The 24,918-nt window shown below is 31.5% G+C and overlaps 3 protein-coding genes across 4 annotated transcripts in view; 1 reads left to right on the forward strand and 2 right to left on the reverse strand.

Moving 5' to 3' along the window:
- Positions 1–160: 160 nt before the first annotated feature.
- On the forward strand, positions 161–3,719 carry LOC108562788 (serine protease 42-like). Its single transcript, XM_017921225.1, has 5 exons — positions 161–252; positions 2,217–2,507; positions 2,560–2,910; positions 2,965–3,397; positions 3,462–3,719. The coding sequence occupies exons 2-5, from the start codon at positions 2,218–2,220 to the stop codon at positions 3,657–3,659; spliced, it is 1,272 nt and encodes a 423-aa protein (XP_017776714.1). The 5' UTR covers positions 161–252; position 2,217; the 3' UTR covers positions 3,660–3,719.
- Positions 3,720–4,137: 418 nt separating this feature from the next.
- On the reverse strand, positions 4,138–8,544 carry LOC108562787 (heterogeneous nuclear ribonucleoprotein M). The gene is made up of 5 exons (XM_017921224.1): positions 8,402–8,544; positions 7,612–8,260; positions 5,909–6,862; positions 5,711–5,846; positions 4,138–4,630 (listed from the first exon to the last, which is right to left on the reverse strand). Coding segments are annotated over exons 1-5 (1,797 nt in total). The 5' UTR covers positions 8,404–8,544; the 3' UTR covers positions 4,138–4,574.
- Positions 8,545–9,770: 1,226 nt separating this feature from the next.
- LOC108562792 (protein fem-1 homolog CG6966) overlaps positions 9,771–24,918 on the reverse strand; it is a 66,936-nt gene continuing 51,788 nt past the window's right edge. The window contains exons 1-6 of one of the 2 annotated variants that reach the window (XM_017921230.1): positions 22,003–22,246; positions 12,520–12,682; positions 12,247–12,447; positions 11,968–12,186; positions 11,719–11,908; positions 9,771–11,656 (exon numbers count right to left, since the gene is read on the reverse strand). In XM_017921230.1, the coding sequence (XP_017776719.1) occupies positions 10,594–11,656; positions 11,719–11,908; positions 11,968–12,186; positions 12,247–12,447; positions 12,520–12,682; positions 22,003–22,167 (2,001 nt within the window). In that variant the 5' untranslated portion in view covers positions 22,168–22,246 and the 3' untranslated portion in view covers positions 9,771–10,593. Of the gene's footprint in view, positions 11,657–11,718; positions 11,909–11,967; positions 12,187–12,246; positions 12,448–12,519; positions 12,683–22,002; positions 22,247–24,918 lie in introns of those variants that run through there. The other variant, XM_017921231.1, reaches the window with a different exon arrangement.

The following is a 24,918-nucleotide window of genomic DNA, read 5'->3' on the forward strand; positions in this document are numbered from 1 at the left end:
AAGAGTTCAGAGAAACCCAAACTGTGCGTCAGGTAAATAACATTAAAAAAAAGCATCTGAAGAATCAACGAAACGAACATGACAAAAAAATAAACGAAGAACAACAAATGAAAGAAGACGACGAAAAACGTGACCTTTCAATTTTGAAAACTGCGTCTGTCTCGTGAAACGGTAGTGGGAATTCATCAGATTCACATTTAGTTTACCTGTGCGCACTGCAGACCACTCAGTGTCGCCTTAAAAGCTACCCAAGTAAGTTTCATAATTTTCGCATACGTTATAATATAATTTCAAATGCACTTTCACGCGATTGAAATTAGTTTATTTTCACTTCTGCATTTGCACTTTAGGCGTTTAGTTTTTAATCACACAAAAATATATGCATGCACATCCAGGTCAAGAACGTAGTTTCGTTTAGTTTGTGGATTGATAAACAATGGCAAAAGTTTCAATGTATCTAAATTAACTATGAATAATTTGCGTATTTACAACATTCACATGAATATTTACATTTTAGACATGTTTTGAGATTTAACTAAAACAATAAAGATACTTGTTTATATTATAAACGTTCATATTGAAAGTAGATTTTTAGTTAATTAATTTTCTATACACTTATTTCCTAATATATAATTATTGTTTTTGATGTAATTAAACTTTAAAATTATATTAAATTTGAACATAAACTTATCTGGATACTTTTATGATTGTCTGTGTTTCCAATCAACGACTTTTTCTTAATTGTTTAATTAAAAAGTAAAAACTGAGACCAAATATGAAATTAATAAACAATAATTTAAAATTATTCGGACAGAAAGACCTATGGTCAATAGCCCTTTCTATCAGTTAACTTTTTTGAAATTATATATATTTATTTTGTTCTTTTTATTTCTGTATATGTTTTTTGTACGACTGATGCAATAAACATTATTAATATTAATTCTCTCTAAAAACATGTGTAAAACTACTTAAAAAATCTATAAGTTATATAAGTTTTTTTACAATAATTACGTCTCTATAAAATATATATTAAATATTGTGAAAGAATCGTTAATGCATTGTAGAAGGTCGTAATCTCAGAAATAAAGTTCATGCAATAAAATACGGAAATTTTCCATCATTTTTATAAGAAAAATAATGTATTTGAAATTATAACTCATTATATAAAGCCTAATTGAAAAATTGTACTCAGTCACCCATTCAAATTATACCCGAGACAAGAAATGCTTAACTTAACATTGTTGTCAAATATTGACAGGTATTCAATCTATTTAATATAATAATAATACTTGACTGATAATATTTTTTTGTTATAAAGAAATATATTCATTATATCTATTAATTTAATGCAGCTGTATATAATTTAATTATTATGCATACAAATTCCAGGAATTTTGGGTTACACATATTGTTTTGATACAACGATTAATATTTAACCTCGACAAAATTATTAACTATTAGATTTAAATTGAATAAAGTACATTAATTTTTCATTGAAAAAATACCATTTGGAAAATCAATTTTAAAAAAATTAAATTTTAAATAGAATTGATTGAATTTTCCGTGAAATACTTTCACAAATTAATAGACTAATAATTGAAGCATTCAAAATGAATTAAAAAATGCTCAATATTTATAAATTTATTATCAATGAAAATATCTACCACCAAATTATATAGAAACATTATCATATATTTACATTTGTATAAATCAGTTATATGTATATATTTCTTTTAAATTTAAATACGGAATTGTATTTAAAGTGAGTATTGTCTTCTGTGAACTTTCACAGATGTATATTCTGATAGGGCAAAGCCTTGACATTTTCATATGCATCATTAGGACATTGCTCGTATTTTCAAAGGTTTGATGATGTTAATTTTAATTTAGGTCAATTGTGATTTTAAATTTACAATTGACTAAAAATAAATGTTAGTGTTAGTGATTTTCGATTCAAGTAGTATCTGCATCTTCCTTAACTATCGTATGATGTGTACGTTTCATTTATGAAATAAATTATTGAAATTATTTAGTAATATTCATAAAAAATAAGATTTAATTTGAACATTTCATTAAAAATTTCGAATAAACATTTGTATTGTTTATAAAAGAGAGACAGGAAATAGGAATAACAATGTAATGGTTATTACAAGTATCCTCGTTAACTGTAATAGGTCGATTTAAACTAATGGTCTGTTGTGTATTTTTCCGAACAGAATGAAGTGCGCATTACTTCTTTTTTCCTTCGTGGCTCTAGTATGCGGCCAGAATGATCCGATCGGCGATGCTATCAAAGAGGTCTTCACGCAATCCCCGCGTAGTTTCTGGGATTCCTTGGGCGAAGAAGTAACGACGAAGGCTTTGGAGACCTTAATGGCCTTGGAGAGATGCGGCGAAGGCAACGATCAAGGAGTGCACGCTTGTGTTCCGTACTACAACTGCGATGGAAAAACGAAAACCATCATACAGACCGGTGAAACCGACGGTTTCGGAGTGATCGACATCAGGTGAGAGCAGTCAAAGCAATCAAAAAGAAACGGATTGTTGATCGATTCGTAGGTTCGGAGAGACAAGCTGCGCCCATCCTTTGGATATCTGCTGCGCCATCCCAACCAACGGAGTTCCAGCCAACGTGACGACTCAAGCACCTGTCGATCCTAAACAACCGGAGGTCACCTCGCCCGTTCCTCCAATCACCCCAGGAAAAGGCAACTTCTGCGGCATCAGAAACCCCAATGGAATCGATTTTAAGATCACCGGAAATAACAACAACGAGGCCGAATACGGGGAATTCCCATGGATGGTTGCCATTTTGAGAACAAATCCAGTCAAGGACGAGACTCTGGCCGTCTGCGGAGGTTCATTGATTACGCCAAACGTGGTCTTGACAGGAGCTCACTGCGTGCAAAAGTAAACCTACCTTCGCAATTCCACGTGCAAAGAAGTATTAATTATTATTTACAGATACAAGACAGGAGATATCAAAGTGAGGGCTGGTGAATGGGATACTCAGACCACGAGAGAAAGGATCCCGTACCAAGAACGCGCCGTCGCTGAGATCATCGTCCACAAGCAGTTCCATCCTCAAACTCTCTACAACAACGTCGCTCTTTTGATCTTGGAAGACAACTTCGTGAAGGCGGACAACTTGGGAACGATTTGCATGCCACCCCAGGACTTGAAATTCGACTCTAAGAATTGCTACGCCACTGGATGGGGCAAAGATGTTTTTGGAAAGCAGGGTCAATTCCAGGTCATCTTGAAGAAAATCGAGTTACCCATTGTTCAGCACGACAAGTGCCAGGATGCTTTAAGGACTACTAGGTTAGGGAAACTGTTCGATCTTCACAAATCGTTCACTTGTGCCGGAGGAGAAGGCAACAAAGATACATGCACGGTAAATTAAACTGTTATTTATTATCAGAGAAAATGCATAAATGTTTTCTTTTCTTCGCCTACAGGGAGATGGCGGCAGTCCTTTGGTATGCCCGGACCCACAAAATCCAGGACGATACCTTCAAGCTGGCATCGTTTCCTGGGGCATCGGATGTGGCACCGAGAATGTTCCCGGCGTCTACGCTGATGTCGCCCAATACAGAAATTGGATAGACGCTGAAATGAAGAAACAGAATTTAGACACTATGCCATACAGCATCTAATTAATGAAAATGTGATATAAACAAATGAAATACCGAATATATTTTTTGACTGAGCTCTAATTTTGTAAAACCAATTAAATATCATTTAAGTAACCCATCAACATTTAAAAAAAATCATTAAAAAACAATTGATTTCTCACATTTCATTATGCATTAAAAATCTAATAATTATTGAATTCAATGTTTTAAACTCACCTATAATAATCATCCTTCGTTTCGTCTCTAAATCTCATCGATTACGAAACTAAAAGATAAACAGAATTAGATACAATGCAGCGTAGTGCACAAGTCGTTTGTTTTTAATTCAATTACACAACGTCAATACGGAACCGACTTCCCCCAGAAAACGAAAACAACTTGCCTGAGACAAAACTTATCCTGAAAAAAATAAAAGTGAACAAAAACACAGCAAGGGAACTAAATGTTCAAACAAACAAAAAGAATAAACCCCTCGGAGACCTAGGAATTTTATGTAAGATTTTTTTCACAATTTCATTTTATTGTTCGTAAGAGAGAAAAAAAAATAATAATACAAGACGATTTTCTATGTTTTGAGTCCCAGCTACAGAACGCACAGTGCGTGAAGTGAAAGATAGAGAGAAATATGAGGATAAAGAACATATTTTCGACTACACGAGCGACGAAAAAAAAAACTCTTACCGAGATGCAAGGGAAAAAACAACTGCAAACGATTTATAACAATTTTCGTTCACAAATTGTATAAACAAAAAAATATATTTAAAACAATAATCGTCTAAAAGTCAATCTGAGGTGTTCAAACAAAAAAAAACTATGCGGGAAACATAAATGTTACTCTGAATGTTACAAACTCGTGAGGAGTTCAAAATGTTACAAAAAAAAACAGGTCCTTAAAAATTAAACGAATTCTCTGCGTCGGTACTAAATACGTAGTATTTAATAAAAGCGGACATCTATTGTTCGACCATCGATCCTCGCCCTGTCCATATTCTCTGTAAAATCTAGTTAAAGAAAACAACAGCAAAATTGTGACAAAATATAACTTGCATTTGCGGACATTATAAGAGTCGGCTACAAAAATGCATTCAATTTTACAACTTACTATATTTTTAAGTTAAAACTTCAAATTAAATTTTCCTTTAAAAATGATTATCGTTTAACTTCGAAATATTGTAAGATATTTTATACCAATTAACACGATTCATTGGTGATGTAGTCTACATCCATTACGACCAATATTAATATCATACTTTTAAAACTAGAACGTATACTAAAGTATATACTAAGAGTACACGGCTTGTAAAAGTAATTTGGTTATCTTGTAAGATTTATAATATACAGTAATACCTCGATATGTCCTAAGGATATGGGGATTAATAGATAACGAGACAAGACAAATCTAAGCTGATGAGAGAAGTTCAAAGTTGGTAACTGCGCTGTTAAGAAACAACACTGAACGGGGTATTACTGTAGACCAGTTACTTTCAACCGGTTTGCCACGATTTTAAAGTTCATTAATTAGATTACTTTCCAAAGAAATCCAAAGGACGATAAGTGTGCAAAACAAATATAAAACACCATCATATTTTAAGTGTGCCTTAGAATTTTAACTATGGTTCATGTGTGCCATAAGATAAAAAAAAAAGGTTTAAAAAGACTGTTGTAGGTTATACTAAATTTGGATTTAAATAATTGGACAAAACTGATTGATGTACGTTATGTATGAATCATCGAAAACGAGGAAGGGAAGAACAGTTGTATGGACTCCAAGTCTAAGCAAAGTTCCGATGATGTGGCAAACCGAATCCACTACATTTGATGATTCATCGATGAGGTAACAACAAAAAATCATGTAATACCTAGGTTACCTTCGATTGCCGTTCTTAACGAAGGCAAAACATGGATAGAGTAATTGGTGAATCTTGTTGTATTTAAACGTAAATCAATCAAACGAGTTGGAAACGTTTCTACTGAAGATTTGAGGTAGTGACTAATCAAGTGAGAGAAATAATGTAGAGTCGATCGTATGAGGTAGAGTTGTAAAAATGTGCAGGTAACAAAGAAAAGGATACTTATGGCTTGATCAGCTTCCCAATCGTTACGGAAGGTAACAACAATATTTCCGACTCCCTGTTCCTCGACAAGTTCAACAGTGCCAAACTCACGGCATTTATCACTTAACATCTTGTAACTCGCAGTGGGCGGTAACTATAAGTAACGGACGTATCTATAGTAAAAGCATTAAGAAGCTAGAGTTGGAGAAAACTTACATTGGATATCATAATTTTCTTCGAAAACTGCTGCTTGATCTCGTTTTGCCTCATGTGATTGTTGGGAGCGTTGTTGCCGCCCATGTTGCTATTTCCACCCATGTTGTTGTTTCCACCCATATTGTTGCCGGGATACATGTTGTTACTGTTACTGTTATTGCGCGATTCGCGATCATTATTACTATTGAAGTTGTTGTTGTAGTTCGACTTCGGATCGTACGACTGGTAATTTCTGTTGTTGGAGGGGTTGTTGTTAGAATTATTGTATCCGGTGTTCTGCTGGTGAGATAAAAATGAGGACTGGCCATCGGGCCTGTTGAAATTGTTTGAAGAATTGTTCATGTTGTTCGACGAAGCAGCGAGGGCGGCCAACGAAGGATTGTTTTGGACAAGATTTGCGGCCAAACTCAGGTCGGCATTTCCTAGACCACCACTCAGCAAGTTGCCGGATAAACCACCTACTCCGGCCAGATTTGCGGCCTGAAGGACAGCGGAAGTGGAATTCAAATTACCAAGAGCCGAGCTCACGTTGTTCAGATTCGTCAAAGCGTTCGCAGCGTTTACACCCAACTGTAAGTTCGGAACGGCCCCTAGGATACCAGGTCCGGGATTCACATTATCCTGTTGACCAGACATGCCCATGTTGGGTAGATTCCTAGCGACATCCTTGAGAGGTTCCCCGTTCGATCCCAAGCCCGGACCAATAGTTTTCAGACCATCCGGTAGTTTTTCCCTTTCACCTCCACGATCCATGCGGACGGTCATTATGCGATCAAACAACGGCTGATTGTGAAACATAGAAATTGCCTGGACAGACTCAACCGGGTGGTCGTACTCGATAACAGCAAAACCTCGACTTTGACCATCCTTACCCAATGGTATATCAACATACTGCACTTTGCCAGCCATCCTAAACACCTCTTTCAGCTTCTTCGCATCAACCTTATATTCCAACTGTAAGACAAACCTTTCACTGAATATTTTTCATAGACAAAAAATTTCTAACTAATGTGGATATGATTATTCTTTTTTGTTTTCTCTATAATGTACCAATTTGTATTAAGACAAGGATGCTATTAAACCAATTTCAAAACAAAAATCTTAATGAATCCACACCAAATAAAAACAAACAAGAGAGAAAGACAAAGAGAAAAACCTACATTCATCAGCAGATAGATTGAACAATGGTGGAACAAAGTTTTCAACATATTGAGACAAACATTATAAAATCCCAAAAGCAATATCAAACAATTAAAGATTGCAATACCGGTAACCTACAAAATAACTCAATATTTGATATTCATAAAATTTTATATCCTCAAAGATTGAAAAGAATAATTTACTTCTCTTTATAAACAATCAAAAATTTCCATTAAAAAAACACCAAATAATAATGATAATAATTTATCATATTTCAATATAATTCTCTATTATAAATTAATTACAATAATAGCATTATTTTGTAGAATTTGTAGAAGATTCATCATTTCATGACAAGAAAATTATTAACAAGTGTTAATAAAAAGAAAACTTCATCACCATGGTATAAATATTATTTTAAGTATTAGTACTTCAATGTTATGAATAGTTGTCTCAAAAAGATAATGTTTTAAAAAAATAGTCCACCAACATTGCATATTTAGACCCGGTATTGCAATCTACATGGACAATAATAATTATATTAAAATAATTATAAAACTTACATTTGCAACAAAGACTCGTGTGCTTAGAGAACAATTGATGTTGAGCTCCTCAAGGAATGCAGGGCTAAGACCATAAGTGTTCCCCCATTTGTTTTCTGGTATGGCAGGTGGACCCATCTGATTATTCTGCATGTTATTTGAGTTATCGAAGTTCCTTCTCTCATCCCATCTGCGATTATCCCTGTTCTCATCTCTATTTTCCCTCTTTTTAGAGCTGCCACCTCCACCACCACCACTTCCACCAATTAAGTTACCATACTTGTCTCTGGCATTTCCAAAATCTTCTCTGATCACAATTTTTCTTCCCTTCAGCTCGAAACGATGCATACACTCCAAACATTTCTTGACAGAATTAGGGTCCGAGAATTCTACAATGCCACATCCCTTGGCTTTATCGTTTTCATCAACAAACAACTCTACGAAGGCAACATCACCAACATGGTTTCTGAATAGATCCTTCAGATCTTGCCACCTATATTCATATGGAATGTTGCATACATAGATTCTATTGTTAGAAGATTTCATTCCACCACGATCCTTCCCCCTGTCAGGGCTGCGATCCCTGCTTGACTCTGAAAAACGAGTTGGCCTATCTCTGCGTGTCCTGTCACGATCTCTCGACCTGTCTCTGTTCTCCCTGTCCGAATTCCTAAAAGACATGAAACAATCTTTTAACATCTAATTTATCGCAAATAAACGATATACAAACATCAAAAGCTATGTTTGTATCTAAAGAAGTAATAGAACTTATACTAGAAGATTATAGTTAACTTTACAAGAAAAAACTTACATTTTAAATGGGGAAATTATGGGGCACTGAATATTATAAAACAAATTCACAAACTGCAAATGCTTCTAATCTCACAAACAGTCGATAATAAAAACAATATCGGTCTCTAAATAAAATGGCGGAAGATGTGGCGTCCCCTACAGTTACATTTACAAAATGTAAACCAATGTAAACTTTACTTGAGACATTTCAATTTCACATTTAAATTAATCCAATTATATAAAATTACTATTAAATTATTATTTGCCAATACAACTTAATGTGAAACACATTACCATTAACAGAAACTTCAAAATAATATGAGTACAATTGTATGGTGTATATTGGGTTTTAAAAATGATACTTCTGTTCTTTACTTGCATTATGTCATCAAGCAGCGGTAAATTGGAAAGTATTTTATTGCATTAATTAGTTTATTTTGTTATAACAACACATTAAAATTTATATTAAAGCTAAAAAGAATGAATAGACAAATGTTTGTGAACTAAAGTTCATTTCATCATTACGAGATGGCGATGTAATCCAATTGACTTTGTTGTTTTTAAACTTATATTGTTCTTATAAAATTGATGATAGGAATATAATATAAACAGAATACTTAGTGAAAATTATAAAATTACTACATATTCATTTAAATGTTCATAAATTACATGAATTATTGTATTGTATTTCATTGTTTTCATTTCATTAGTATTTAGTTATAGGTCTATTAGGGATTGACTTGTATATAGAAATAAAATCAATATAATATTGAAGTAATAACCATTGCGATACTTTCCAAGTAAAGCATATTTTTTTAGGATTTGAACTTAAATTTAACGTTATGATGGATCAGAATAAAAATTTCATTATTTAATACATATTTTTTAAAGATTTTTAATATAGCATTTTATTTATAATACATAACAAAGTTTATATATATATTTATATAGATATAAAGAATTAATTACCACTCTTAAAATCACACTGTATATAAATATACTAGAACATAACTTGTTACAAAAATATGTGTAATATTGAAATGATAAAAAAAAGGGGGAATAACATATTTATGGTTAAAAGCATTGAAAGGAGAAAACCATCATCGTAGATCACGAAAAAGAAATTAAAAGAAAAAAAAACAGAAAGAAGGAAACAAAAGAGTTTGGCAAAATTTTCTTGGAACACACGTTTCATCGTCGTCTTCATCACACCATAATCTAACGCCAATTATTACAGTAACTACGATAATGATAAAACTACTTGGATTCTTTTTATTTTTTCTTTCTCAACTTTATTCTTCCCTAAATATAATATATAATATAATTTACCTATTTCGCCTGGTTTCTTTTCACTAATTAGGTACAATTTTAATTAACTCTTTTTTTTCTCATCATTTGTTTCTTTACGTAAGATATGATCTTGTACAAACATGTATTAGTCTTCTTAAACACTATCACAAATTTTCGTTAACAATTTCACAAATTTCTCATTCCTCTATCTTTCTCTGTCTCTCTCTCTTACTATTCATTTCCCAAATTATAGGTAATTTTAACAGAATCGATCAAGCGAACTGAAATAACTTACAGATTATTATTATTATGAAATAAACAAAATAAATTGTATATATAATTTATATATATATATGTATAGATGTATCAGTCGATATCGTGTGCAAAATAGAATACGAGTCCATTTCTTCAAATCGTTTAGTTGTTAATATATCCGGTTTAGGTATTTTCTGGCGGACCTCTTCAAGATTGATGCTAAAATTAGAATGAAATTCAGTTCAATTATGATAGCTTGATGAGGCTCCGATTTCGTCGCTTACAAAGATTAACTATGAGCAAAAAATCAAGCGATAAAAATATTTCACTAAACATTTCGCTAAATCGTGTAAATATAATTTAACTAAAGCTTCTTTCGTATAGTATATAATTTACCATCATCATCATCCTTCGTTTCCCTCGAAAATATTTGCTTATTAATATTACGTAGAATGGAATACATTTTTTTCTTGTTACGAAACACCCATCATGCACAATCTCTATTATATTCTTACTCTTATTATATATTTCATATTTTTTTCGAAAATAGTTGTATTTCTAGAGATTTCTTGTATTATTATTTCTTTTTTTGTTTGTTTTTATAAAATACCTAAATTTATTATTTGCACTGTTCAGAGAGTATAGTATAGTAACACTTAGAGGAAGTCAATGGTTTTGAATGAAGGGCTCTAGGGAGGATGTGACGTGCCCTTTGTAGGGAATCTTAAACTGCTTGATGACGCGTGCCGCCAGACAACTGAGTCTTGTGTACTTGGCCGTATTCACTAACTCGTGCACTCGCTGTCCCGCTTCTAATAAACTAGTAAACGTATCACCATTGTTATTAACTAAGTCAATGTGAGCTCCTCGCTCGAGGAGAACTTGGGAGATCTTCGCGGGGCAAGGCCTCGCCATTCCCGCTAAATGCAGAGGTGTGTTTCCTTCCTCATCCCGAGCATTTGGATCCGCCCCAACTCTGAGCAACACCTCTGCTAAATGCGGGGATGGAAATTGGCAGGCCGGGTATCTTCCTACCAGTGAAGCCTCAACGCAACAGGCGAGATGAAGAGCTGTGCGGCCAAGCTTACTTCGAACCCTTAACTTCACCAAGGTGTAGATTGCTGAGTGTACCTTCTCTGACATCTCTTCAGTGCTTCGGGGATTGTCCAAGAGTCTGGTGAGTAGGCAGGCTAAATGCAGAGTGATAACGACAACGCGACTCAAGTAGGTCACATCTCGCTCGACATTGGGCATCCTCTCTAGCATCTGGTTTCCCATTTCCACTTCTTTGACCGCCTTGTAGAACACTTTCATCAGATCCTCGAAGTCCACTGGTGGTACGACGCGACCCCTCGTTGTCGGTTTTCCTTCCTCGCCCATCATGAACGAGAAGAGTTCGGTGAAACTGAACAGGCTGCTCTGCGTCATCGGATTCAAACGCTCCAACATCGACTGTTGCATGTCCAAAGCGTAGTTCCACAACTCTATGCAGCGATTGAATTTGCCGGCGTCCGCGTATACTGCTCCCCTATACCGGATGTAGTAACTGGTATCCGGATGGGCGGGTCCCAGGATGCGCTCCCTCATGACCAACGCCTGCATACGCATCTCGTCGGGATCGGCCATAAGGTCATCCAGTCCTTCCGGATCGGTTATTTCAACTGCGTAATCATAAGCTGCTACCTTTTTGGCCTTCTGCTTAACGATCGGCGGTCCAATTCCATGATATCTACCATCACAAACATCATTAAAACAAAAACTTTAAATACTCGATTAACTACGAAAACAAACCTCTCCTCCATGGCCCTTTTCCAGTAAACTAAAGCTCCAATCATATCGCGCTTCTTATCCACAAATGTTGCACCAAGCAATTCCAAAGCGTCGATCCTCTCCGACCTCTGCACTAAATGAGGAAGCTTTATTAGGTATTCCACTATGTGACTATGACCAGTAACGGCGGCTGCTAATAATGGAGTCATACCTGAAAAAAGTTCCCAATAAATAATCGATTGAAAATAAGCTAATCACAACTGTCAATACCATATGAATCAACGTCCATAGTTGCGCCATTCTCGATGAGCAACTTGAGGATCTCAAGGCTACCTGACTCTGCACAATCATGCAAAGCTGTATTACCCTTAACGCTCTTTCTATTCACGCTGGCACTCAAACTTAATAGATACTTGGCTATGCGAATGTGTCCTTTGTAACAAGCTATCATCAAGCATGTGTGTCCATGCCTGTTGGCAACTTCGATATCTGCAAATGAGTTACAAACATTAACGTTTCATTCAGACTATGTTTTCGTTGTGATCTAACCGGCCCCATTGCAGACCAAATATTTTACTATGTCTAAATGCCCATCGAAACAAGCAGCTCGCAAGGGCGTGGAGTTCGTCCTTGTTGTGCTGTTCACATGAGCCCCCTTTAATATCAGCAATTCGACGATGTTAAGGTGTCCCGCGGCGGCCGCACACCATAAAGGTGGCGCTCCTTCTATCGTCTCTCCATCGAATATAACTGGAAGTTATCAAAGAAAATACATTAATAAAAAAAAGCTCATTGATGAAAGTTTGAACAAAAATTCCTTACCAGAGCCTGGTTGCTCAATGTCCGCGTGACAACGAGTAATCAGGTATTCTGCAACATCGTAGTGCCCATTCCTGCATGCTATGACCAGGGGTGTTACACCGGAGGTTTTAGCCGCTACCAGCATGGAGACTTCATCTTTTCCTTTATTACTATGTAGATAAATCTGCAATAAAACAATATTTCGTTAATAAAATAATAATAGTATACAGTATTACAGAACAAGAAATCAATTAGAAGTACTCCAATCACAAAACTATTATGAATAACTTAATATTTAACACTTTATAGACTCAAAAATCTAAGACTATAATCTTAAACGAAAGGATAACTTTAGTTATCATCTTATCAAATCCCTCAAGGAACCATACTAGGTCCTATAATTCGAATCCAACAATAAAAAAACAACCAGATAACAAAATAAAGTTTCAAAGTTAATTTAATAGAACTTCAAAATCCATCTAGTTAATATAGTTACGAGTGCATCAAATCGCTCGAAAATGCGCTCCAAAATCAATGGTCATACACAATCTGCAATTCGTCGATAGATCAGATGCGAAACAACGTTTCAATTTCATGTGGTTAGTGTGTGTGTATGATTTATGGACGAGCTATTCATCCTTCCGTCGACCAACGGAACATTAATAAATCCGTACACACGGATGCAACTCTCTGACATGATATGGCATTTCAAGAACACGTATTCCATTTTCTATATTTTCTTTCCTGCACCTCGTGTCTATTTGCATGCCCCAACCGAATGAAAAATGTGTGTGTGAGCACGAAAAATATTGAAACTTCTCGGTTGAATGTGGAAAACATGCATATATTTGAACAGAGACTCATGTCCTTCACGAAAATAACGTTTCACCTAGTTTCCATGGTTGCTTTTCAAGTGCTATAAGCAACAAAATGTTATTGATTTATAACTGCCAGAGTATTTTGTGAATTATTAAGTACAACAGATTTATTGATTTACTTTGGTCTTCTTGAGTGAATATTTTTCTAGAATGATACTAAAGTACAGATATTATAGATATGATTTCAATTAATATAATCAACAATAAATTAATTTCAAAAACAACAAGAAAAAAATACAAATCTAGATATAAGAAATAAATTAACCAAACGAACATGAAATTCCAATATGTTTTATAAAATCTTATAAAGACCTTCAAAGGTTATGCTTTCTATCTAGATTTCATGGTGCATAAAGTAATACGTATAATTGACACATAGAAAACAATAAAATTTTACCTTCAAAAACTAGACTTCCTTGAAGGAATATGATAGAAATCATCTGATTATACCCAAAATAAATATCAGAGTGGGTCATTGATATCTCTCGATATAATTAAACTGCTTCAAGGAGATTCAAAATAGTTTAACAAAGAACATAATTATTATTTTTTGTAAATAACTAATATTTATTAAATTAACAAAAACTTTTCATTTACACAAACATTCTATTTTTCTTGTCTCTCTTTAATTACTATAGACAACTAAAACCAATAAACGAATGCTGATTTACAAAAAAAAATCAGTACTTTTGCAAAAATAATTGTATGACTTAACAATATTCAGTGTCTCCCGTTAAACTGTTTAATAAGCTAACACATTTCATTTACATCTTTTTATTACACTTACATAAACCTCAAAGACTAAGTTAATAATCACATTTCCTTATTGTCCTGAATGTAGGTTTGATGTTGAAATGAGCGTGTGCCTGTGGCACCATTTCTAACTAGTATCATATTCACTAATTAATTTTGAGAATTTAGTAATTATTTACAAATGTAGAGCAAAAAAAACATCTATACATTGTCTCATATGTCTAAACTGTATATCCTTGAAATGCGTTTCATTTAGAAATATTGCGTAGACGAGGAAAGAAATGTATTCTGGAACGAAATTATATTCTGGGACAAAAAAAACTTGACCACTTCTGTTCTTAATAATTTTAGAAGAATATTGTGCTTTATTACAGTTTTTATTGCACTAACGTAATAATGCAATGTGTTTCCTTATTATCAACTGAGTTAGATTGTGTCAAGCGTGTCAATTTTTTTATTAATTTGTTATAATTAAATTGTTTTTCTATGTTAGAAGATTATATTATGAAAAAAGTTGTGACACGAAACATTACTTTGACTAGTTCAGGTATAATCATTATTTTAATGCATAATACTTGTTTCAAATGAGGCATAAAACTAAGGCCACTTAAAAAAAACTACAAACTTAGGTATCAAATGCAAAGTTATGTAAGTTTTTAAAGTAATACTCGAAATACAATTTATTTAACCCATAAAAAATGCACAATAAAATCCACAAGATTCTTATTAAAATTGTCATAATTTAAAATTATGTTCAAATATTTTTATAGTTTTTGAAAGTTAAGCAACGGATGATGAAAATTGATAGAACTGGTCACATATTGAATTGAATCTTAACACTGAACATACCACACGCGGTCAAATCCACAAGATTCTTATTAAAATTGTCATAATTTTAAATTATGTGCACATATTTTTATAGTTTTTGAAAGTTAAGCAACGGATGATGAAAATTGATAGAACTGGTCACATATTGAATTGAATCTTAACACTAAACCTACCATACGCGGTCAAATGTGCGTTTTTGAAATACAGAAAATTCGAATTTTATGTATGCAACATTATTGTAAAATCCTGCAATTTATAAAGAAAATCTGCTAAAAACGCATAAATATAAATAAAACGATTTTAAACAATACGACTACTCACGGTAGAAATAGGTATACATGAAGTATCGGTATTTAGTGTTAAACATATTATTATTTTCAAACATAGAAAATTTCGAGTATGTCACAGTTAGATGTATATATTCTGAGAATACGTCGATTTGGGAAATAGCAAATTATAATACAAAAAAAAATACGTCTCTGAATGTATGTTGAATTACTGTACATTTGTTCCACTCTCTTTCGCGAGATTCCAACGTAATCTTCGTTTCACGCTCAAAAAAAGTAGTTGACTAAGCCAAGGTTACTGTTTACATTTATTATATAAAAATAATTAAAACCGATTTTAATTAATCGATTGCGAAATATAGCTTGTAACTGAATATATAAAATAACATGATTAAATACAACAACTTTGCTAAATTTGCATTTGCAAAAATCGTTCTTGAGATTATACATTTAGATGTCGTTGACGCATAAAAGAGAAGCGTGGAACTCGCAAAAAATTCCATCTCGTCGGTTCTTCCGGTTCAATAACACTTTAAGAAACGTAAAAAAATAATTAATTTCCGCGAATATATAACCTTTATATTCTGTTAATTGTTAAAAAAAACAATTTGTATGTTAAATTAAAAAAATAATAATAGTTCAAAATAGTTTGATGTTGGTTTTAAGTTAAATTATAGCAGGTTAATTAGCGAAAAATAAGTTTTTTTTTAGCTAATTTTAGTAATTATTTTTTTAACAATTTTCTTTGAACAAAAGTTAATTTTAGTAGTAAAGGATTGAAGTTTAATGAGGTTTATGTAAAATAATATAATTATAACTGGGTTACGAGAAAATGTGATAAATTCAATGCAGTACAAGGAGATAGGACAGAAAGCAGGAAACTGGACCGCAACTGTAGAACAACCCAGAACAATTGCCAACAAAGTTCGCCATATCACAATGACCAACTTGCGAACAACTGAACTGGTTTAATTTAATTATTGTTTTAATTGTTAGACGCAAATGGAATGAAATATGTACATGATTATATCAATTATGCAATGCGTTTTAGTACAGTGCTGGTTTGGAGGTTCTTCATTAGCTTCAGACAAAACATTTAGGATTTAAATTAAATAAACTGTCTTAGCTCTCAAACAAAAACTTTATAATTATAAAATGAAATAAGATTATTTGTAAATTACAATTTCAAATTTGAAAGAAAACAAAGAAAATGTGCTAAGATTTACTGAACAGTAAAAAATGAAACATAATGAAAATTCTACAAAATTTCCTATATCATATAAGAGATTTAGTGAAAAGATTTAACTCAATTAATTTGAAATGTAATTGAACAAACGGAATATTAAAAAAATAAATAAAATTTTTACATCATACTATTTATTTTTGTCTGTAATTATTTGATTAATTGCAAAATTGTTGCAATAAATATTGTAATTAATTTAAAATTTATATATGATGTATGTAACAGTAATTATTGGTAATATTTTACAATAATAATTATTGCAGAAATGAGTGAAATATTTCTTTAATAAGAAAGCAAAAAAAGTATTGCATAAGATATGCTTTAATTGCGTAAAATTACAACTTATTTATTTCATCACCTTCGTTTGGAAATTATTATAAATATATTTAGCATTCAAAAAAAAAATAAATGCTCACTCACTATATACAAATAATAGCAAAAGTAAATTTCCTATTAAATCCTATTTTTCACAATTAGACTATTATATTATTTTATCATTGAAAAACTCATTTCAACATGTAATCTATAAATTATAGCCTTTTATTAATATGTAATTTAATACATTTACATTTATTGATAATTAATTCGTTGTACTAAGAAAATCAAATACTTTTGAAATTCATACACGTCAATTTCATTTATATTTACGTCAGAAATATTGATAACCAGAAACGGATGTATAAATATTGTTTCTCGTTAATTCAATAGCCAAAAACATATAATATTCACGTCATTTTCAGTTGTCAGAAATATTTGTAGAAATTCTGTGAATTAAGCTATGTGTTTCATGTTATTCCTTTTTAATGAGCAACGCAAATAATATGAAATTTAATATAATTCTGTAAATAAATTTCAGAGATATTTGCGTTAGAAGTCAGTATTTGAAATAATCACCATCAACAAAAATGTCTAATTATTACACAAAGGAAATTACAAAATTTCCTAAATCAAAAATGTAGATTAATGCTCTGTTTTTAAAACCAATGCAAAATACATTTCAAAACATTCAAACTGCGAAAGTCTGGTTAATTAAACCGTGATTTCTTAAGTAAAGTTGCATTTTTTTTTAAATAATAACCAGACTGGAAGGCAAACACAAGAAATTAAACAAAAAAAAATTCTTGTGAAGAAGAAATAATTCTTCGTTTTTTTTTTTGCACGAGCCTACAAAGTTTAAAGAGAAGAAACAAATAAAAATATGTACAGTTATGTAAACCTATTTACTGTTACAATTTTATTTCTTTCGTTGTTCCTTTTCGCAAGGTGATATTTTAGGTGAATTATGAAACTGTAACGCGTCTACCGTTTTTTTTATTATTATTTATTTATTTATTTCTGTATTTATTATGCGCAATACGTTAAAAAAATAAATAATGGTAATTTTCGTTAAATAACAATGAACAGAAATGTGCTAACAAGTTTATGTCTACTGAAAATAGAGTAAAGAAATAAGAACGAGTGTGAATTGAGAACGAGATTATGAGCAGTGCGTTGCTGGAAAAAGTAATGATTTCCTTATGGATTTTGCTGACCACGGCAACTCCTGGAGAGATATTTATCAGGAAAAACGTTTTATCTTTAGTTTCAAATCAGAATATTTAATGTATAGGAAATTATGGTTATACATAATTTTGTTATTACAAGATAAAACTCGAGCAGAAAACTAATAATTTGTTCGAAATTTTCATATGGAATGTTTTATATCTATAATCTACTTGATTATAGTATAACAACCAAATTTTAATTGTAGGTTTAGATAAAGGTAAGTATACAGGTATTTCTGCTCTGATCGTATTTAATAATGTGATATAAGTGAAACAGTTTATATAACTTGTTAATCAAATTTAAAGTTTAAATAAAAATGATTATACAAGTTGCGTATAACAATTAAGTGCATTTAATTAAGAGTTGTATGAAGTAAAAAGTACTTTTTGTCATGTGCTATAATATTTCAAAACTTCAATACAAACTATCGTCAAATATTCACTTACAATTACTTGTATGCATATAAAAGGGGTCTATATCGAAATTTTGACAATCAAATTCCCGACATAGTGAAAATCACAACAACTATAATCCCGACAGTGTTAAAATCCCGACATTTTGGCAATCCTCATTCAACTTTGTCAATGCATCATATGTATTTCTATAATTTGGTTGTATTCTAGATATAAAAAAACGAGCGTAGAATTGTTGAAATGATTTATAATAAACATACATAAGGAATACAGTTATGAGTTGAGAACAACTCCTCCGCCCGGTTTCTCTCCTTCTACATTATCATATCCACGAGGAAATTTTTTATCATTGCCATTTTGTGACGGAATTATTTCAATATTTATTTTTGCAAATCTTGAAGATTCTAGGGGTTAATTAACTACATAGATACGTTTTACTCTAAACAATAGAATATCGATGTTGTTTTTTATTCACGTAGTAAGTAATAATGCTCATTTGATACTGTAGTGGTTTTCAGAGTCGGAATTTTAACACAGTCGAGATTATGGTTATCGGTATTTCGAATGTCGGGATTTTGATTCTAACCGATATAAAAGCTATGGTAATTTTAATTGATTTTTAAAGGTTCATTTCATGGTGTCTTCTGACGTATACTGTGCGTATTGTATTTGACACGTTGTAAATTGCGACACACACAATTTTCTACAAAGTAGATAGAGAAATTCGTGTGCACTATTGAAGTCTAAGTCCGTGACATTGAAAGTACGAAGGACCTTGGATGGACGATAGAAATGTGAAGGATTTCGAGTAGACCTTAACCGACGCAAATGGATTGGTTCTATGTTAATCCGAGCGGATAAAAAGACTGATGATTTCCTGGTAATATTATTATATATGGAGAGAAAAAAATACGAAAAGAATTGTGAATATATTTCGAATTCGTCAAAAAAAATGTATAAAAATGCAACGAATTGAAAAATATTTACAATGCATTTGCAATGTCGCGTCGAAAAGAATCAACGTGTTTGCTTGTTGTGTTAATAATAAAGATAATAAAAATTTAGCTATTTTTGGGATTGTTACGTGAGCGCGGACAGCTATTGCAATTGGTATTAACATCTTAACGTCTTCATTGTTTGTTTGTTTTTTTCACAACAAAAAACAAAACAAAGTCTACAGCACTCGAGACTATTCCATTCTTCGTCTGACGGGTTAAATTATGCATGGTCTCGTCACGGGGGAGAATGAAGAAGGGAGAGAGAGCCGTCTGCGTTCCTGCCACCCCACGTCGTTGCGTAAGCCCCAAACCATGAACTAAAACTGTTTCGAGCCACTTCGAAAGCCATTTACCCCACGTGGAGGAGTGGCGTCGCGGTGATACAAATGTTGGAGTGTCTGCATTTCATCGAGCCTTCATTCATGTATGAGAACATGCTCCATTTTACTTGCCGTTTCCAACGAAACTATTTGATTTTCTTTGAACATATTTTATCATTACTTCCGGTTGCAGACGTCACGATATCAGTAGGTATATGTGTCATGGGGACAATGGAAAACACGTCTTATCACATGTTCTAATTTATATTTATTTTCAGTCCAATGTTTTCTTTATTATTGTCAATTCATAAGAAAAGAACGTGAAATCATACATTTTTCTATTACTCAAAACTTGTTTTATATAATGACGCGTACATTCTACCAAAAAAAAACACAACATTACTTGACAATCGATGCAGTCAATCCGACAATAACTTCCTAAGCAAATTTCAAATTAAAAATGTGTCTTTAGTAATAAAATTTTATATTCTAAAAATCGTCCAATAAAATTTGGAAATATAAATGTGCGCATACACTACAAATCAAAAATAACTGATAAAGTCGTGACTATTGAATCAATTCATCAATATAACATCCAGTCGAAAAACTACTTTATGTATTTATCATGAAATAAATCATCCAATTTATTTATTGGCCCAAAGTTAAAACATTTCAAATTCTTCATATCCACTGATTTTCATTTATTATAAAAAAAATATTCTGAAATAAATATTTGTTATGAATAAAAATTAAAATTATTAAGATTATTTAATACACATTTCATGTTTCCATGATTTTCCTCACATCATTGAAAAATCGTGAAATCATATAGTTTTTTGCAATGCAAATCCTGACGTATTTTATTCTTTCTCATATATATTAAAAAAAATATTTGTTGTTATTTTCCGTTTGAAAATGGTCAATAACCTTTATTATTAATTTAAATCGATGAATATATAAGAGATTCAAGGTTTATTGTTAATAGAATGCTTAAAAAAAACATCGTGTTTATGTCGACTTTTTGGCTTTACAAAATAAGAGACTTAAAGTTTCCAGAAAGAAGAACTGGTCATTGGTTAATACAATATTCCTTTACAAAGCGATTCTCAGAACCAGTATGGTCGAATGGAATACCGTTATGGGATCCAGAAAGGCTCTACAAAACTTTGAAATACTGCAGGTACTCAACGAAAACGATGCAGATGAAGATAATTGAGAACTAAACTATATACAATCTTATATATTTAAGAAAAGAAACATTCTAAATATACAATATAAAAATTGTAATGATTCAATCACTTTTTTAAATAATTTATCTCTTAAATGTATCTGATGTATTACATTAATTAAGAAAGTTAAGGAAATGCATTAAATGATTAGGTTAATTGAAGTTTCGCTCTTTTCCCGATGGGACATGGTCAACTGTGTAGAAAGTTCAACAAGTGATCAGTTAAAATGGAATACGTTCAATAACCAGAATTAATTTTGTATAGGAAAACCAGAAAAATATAGTCTCAATGTCAGTAGTGTTTACAAAAGTTGCACAGAAGGCCACAATCATTAAATACAAATAAGACCATAACACAAAACCTGTATGTATTTAAAAAAAAAATAATCAATAGAATTAATCATCATTTCATAAGATATATTTCACAATTAAACCATCAATGTTGTTATGATTAATTTGACAGCTTTTTAAATTATCGATTTATATGCTTATTCATTGGTACATTTGTTTGGAAAATAAATTATATTTTAAATTAATTAACATTTTTTGCAATAAAATATTCAATTAATTTTATTTTTACTCATGAAATATAAATACATGTTTAATTAACATTTTAGTTAATTTACTATATTAATAAGTAAAAATGGTCCTGAAATTTTGTGTCTAAGTTTAAATTGTTAAATTTTTATTGTCTTTATATAAATTTAATAAATTAATATTTTTTAGTTCTTCATTTAATAATTTAATCTGTATTGTGCAAATAAAAGAAAACATTAATAATCAAATTTGATAATAATTGATTTTTTTTAAGTTTTTGTATCATTTTTTGTAGTAAACATTAAATTATATTATTAAACTAATATTTAAGTCTTGGTTAGAAAGGTATGTATCATGAATAACATAGATTTTCGTTTATATCCGATTGTTTAACACATTTTTTTTAAGTCTTCCTCTTCACGAAAGAAACGTTCGATTTCCGCGAGTTTCCAAAGTTACATAATGGTAGCAAACCTGTTTGTGCCTTTCGGTTTTCCTGTCGCCGCTCGCCGGTGATGCGCCCAGGTACCGCCGTACCGAACTTCCGGTCCATCTCAAGAACTGATACACAACTTCGACCAACATCCGATAGAATATGAATAAACAAAGGCACTTGATGAGAAGTACACATGAACACATCTGATCGGAAACTGTTAACTTCGCTGCGCTCTTCCAAGATTCAACGAGGATCTTTCAAAGCTGCAGAAGCATTTCGTCGCTCGCGCGCTCGTCTAATTGTCGAATGAAGAACGTAAAAAAAAATCACCTCGAGTAGTTCGTAGAGCACAGAGCACGGTCGACCGTGGTTTGACGATGGTTGCGCGATCAACGCACTCGGTTCACCGCTATGTCGCCTCCGATCAAGCCTTTTGGTTTTTTTATTTGTTGTTGTTATTATGATTTCATGGTGAGATTTCGCGACGGTAATAGCGCGAGGATTTGGGCCAGGAAGGCGAGGAGGCTACGCTATGACAACATCGGATGGTGTAGGTCTAGTGGAAGGAAGTCGGATACGACCTCCGATACCAAAAAAAGCGAATGCATGGGCCACACCAACGACCTTTCAACTTCGACGTATCGTGAATTTACTAATAGCATGTCTAAAGTTTTAACGTTGTTCCGATAAAACAGCGCAATACTTATCATAATTATCATAAGGTGACCATGTCCATAAAACATTCATTAAATGTTATACAGCAAAATGACTAATGCATCAATTATCCCTTCAATTTAAAATAATCTAAAATAATACTCAAGGTTATATTGATATACGTTTCGTTTACAAATGAAAACTTACACTTTTCATCTTACATAAATAATTCCAGACTAAAAAACCACATGAATCCTTGCAACGACTTCTTAATATATCCAAATTAAAGAACTAATCAAAATACACCAAACACAACCAATAAACTCATGATATATTTGCTAAGTATCATAAGGCAACAAAAGTATTAATAACATTTCAAAGAAACTTGACTTGATGTTTCATTGTGTCTTCAATTTAAATCAATCTAAAACTATATTCAAGGTCATATTGATATATGCTCCATTTTCTTTTCAAATTAAAAGTTCCATATTCCTTCTGAATACACTAAATATTTTCAACTTGTAGCAAAACACATGCAAAATGAGTATTATCTAAGGAAAACTTACACTTTTCATCTTAAATAAATAATTCCAGACTAGAAAAACCACATAAATCCTTGCAACGACTTCTTAATTTATCCAAATTAAAAAATAATCAAAATACACCAAACACAACCAATAAACTCGTGACTAAATATTTTCAAGTTGTAGCAAAATACATGCATTGTCTACATATTATATATAGAATCGTGTAATTGTGTAAGAAAAACTTACACTTTTTTCCAAGTAACTGATTTAAATATATCAAAATTAAAGAAACTTTGAACATTGACCTACAATTATATAAAAATAAATCAACTTTAATTGCAATAAAATATATCAACTTTGGATATTTTTAATTTCATTAAAATTAGAAACAATTTTGTAAATTACATATCATTATTTTTGTTGACTTTCACTTTTCTACATGAATGAAACTTACATAATAAATTATAGACAATAATGATTCTTGATATTTTTAGAAATTATCATAATAATAATAACATTTATTGTAACAAACACATAATAAGAAAATAAAAAAAATCAAATTGATCTGAACAAAGGAATTATCATATTAATTATAAACATAAAGTCGAACCGAAATTAATTTCCTTCCGATTTACGGTTATGTTCCAATTAAATGTTTATCGTTCCAAATTCGGTTTCGGCTCGTCTAATAATTTAGGTTCAGTTCCTGTTGAAATTAAAATTTAAAATCGAAATAAAGCAATTTAAATTGGTTATTTAAAATCGAGTCCAATGTCAAATTTTCATTTACTTTTATTTACAAAATTCCCTTACTATTGTTTTCAATTATAAAATTTAAAATAATTATAAAATTGAAAATACAAAAGAAATAAAAAATAATTAGTGACTAGTTCAACACATGCACTTTGTAATGTTTCTACAGTCATGTTTACAGTAATATCCTTTTTAATCACTTTAATTTGAGTTTGTTCTAATGTTAGTTGCGCGAGACTTGTGCTTGCCATTTCTTCTTCAAATTTTCTCTTTTTATGGTTGTCGAAATTCTGATACAGTCGGTATAATGGTTGTCGAGATTTTGATATAGTCGGGATTTCGATTAATTCAGGATTTCGAACGTCGGGATTTTAATAGACGGTATTTCGGTTGTCGGGCTTGCGATATAGACCCAAATAAACCAAAACACTAGCATCGGCACAACCATCAATGAGCATACATGAAAGAAAGCGATTAAGAATTAATTTAATAAAAAAAAAATTGAACCGAAATTAACCGTAATTAAAATTTCGTTCCGGTTTTTCAATTGAGCAATTTGTCGTCCGCTCAGTTAAAAATTTCGGTTTACTGCTTTCGGTTTGGTTCCGGTTCCACTCTCTGATTATAAATAATAAATTAAAACTATAAATATAGAATAGACTTACATATTTTATAATAAATATATTTAATAGAAGAGAACACGAATTTAAAATATGTTGACTTCGTTTTTCTTATAAATAAAATTTGATAATCACGTGTTATCAAAAAAAAATAATATATGAAAAATTTAAGTACACAAATTTTGAATACAATGCAAATCATGTAACTGAATTCAATGCAAATATTTTTCACATGATTCATTTCAAATAATATTTTATTTAAATATTTATACTGATTCCATTATTAAATTTAACTACTTTTTAAAAACATATCATTAGAAAAATTATACGTGGAAAACGTTTGTAAATATATATTTTTTTTAATTATAGAAAAACATATTATTTTTGTACAATCGAAACA

The sequence above is a fragment of the Nicrophorus vespilloides genome, unplaced genomic scaffold (genome assembly GCF_001412225.1).
Source record: "Nicrophorus vespilloides isolate i.1.1-1 unplaced genomic scaffold, Nicve_v1.0, whole genome shotgun sequence".
Classification (NCBI taxonomy): Eukaryota; Metazoa; Arthropoda; class Insecta; order Coleoptera; family Silphidae; genus Nicrophorus; species Nicrophorus vespilloides.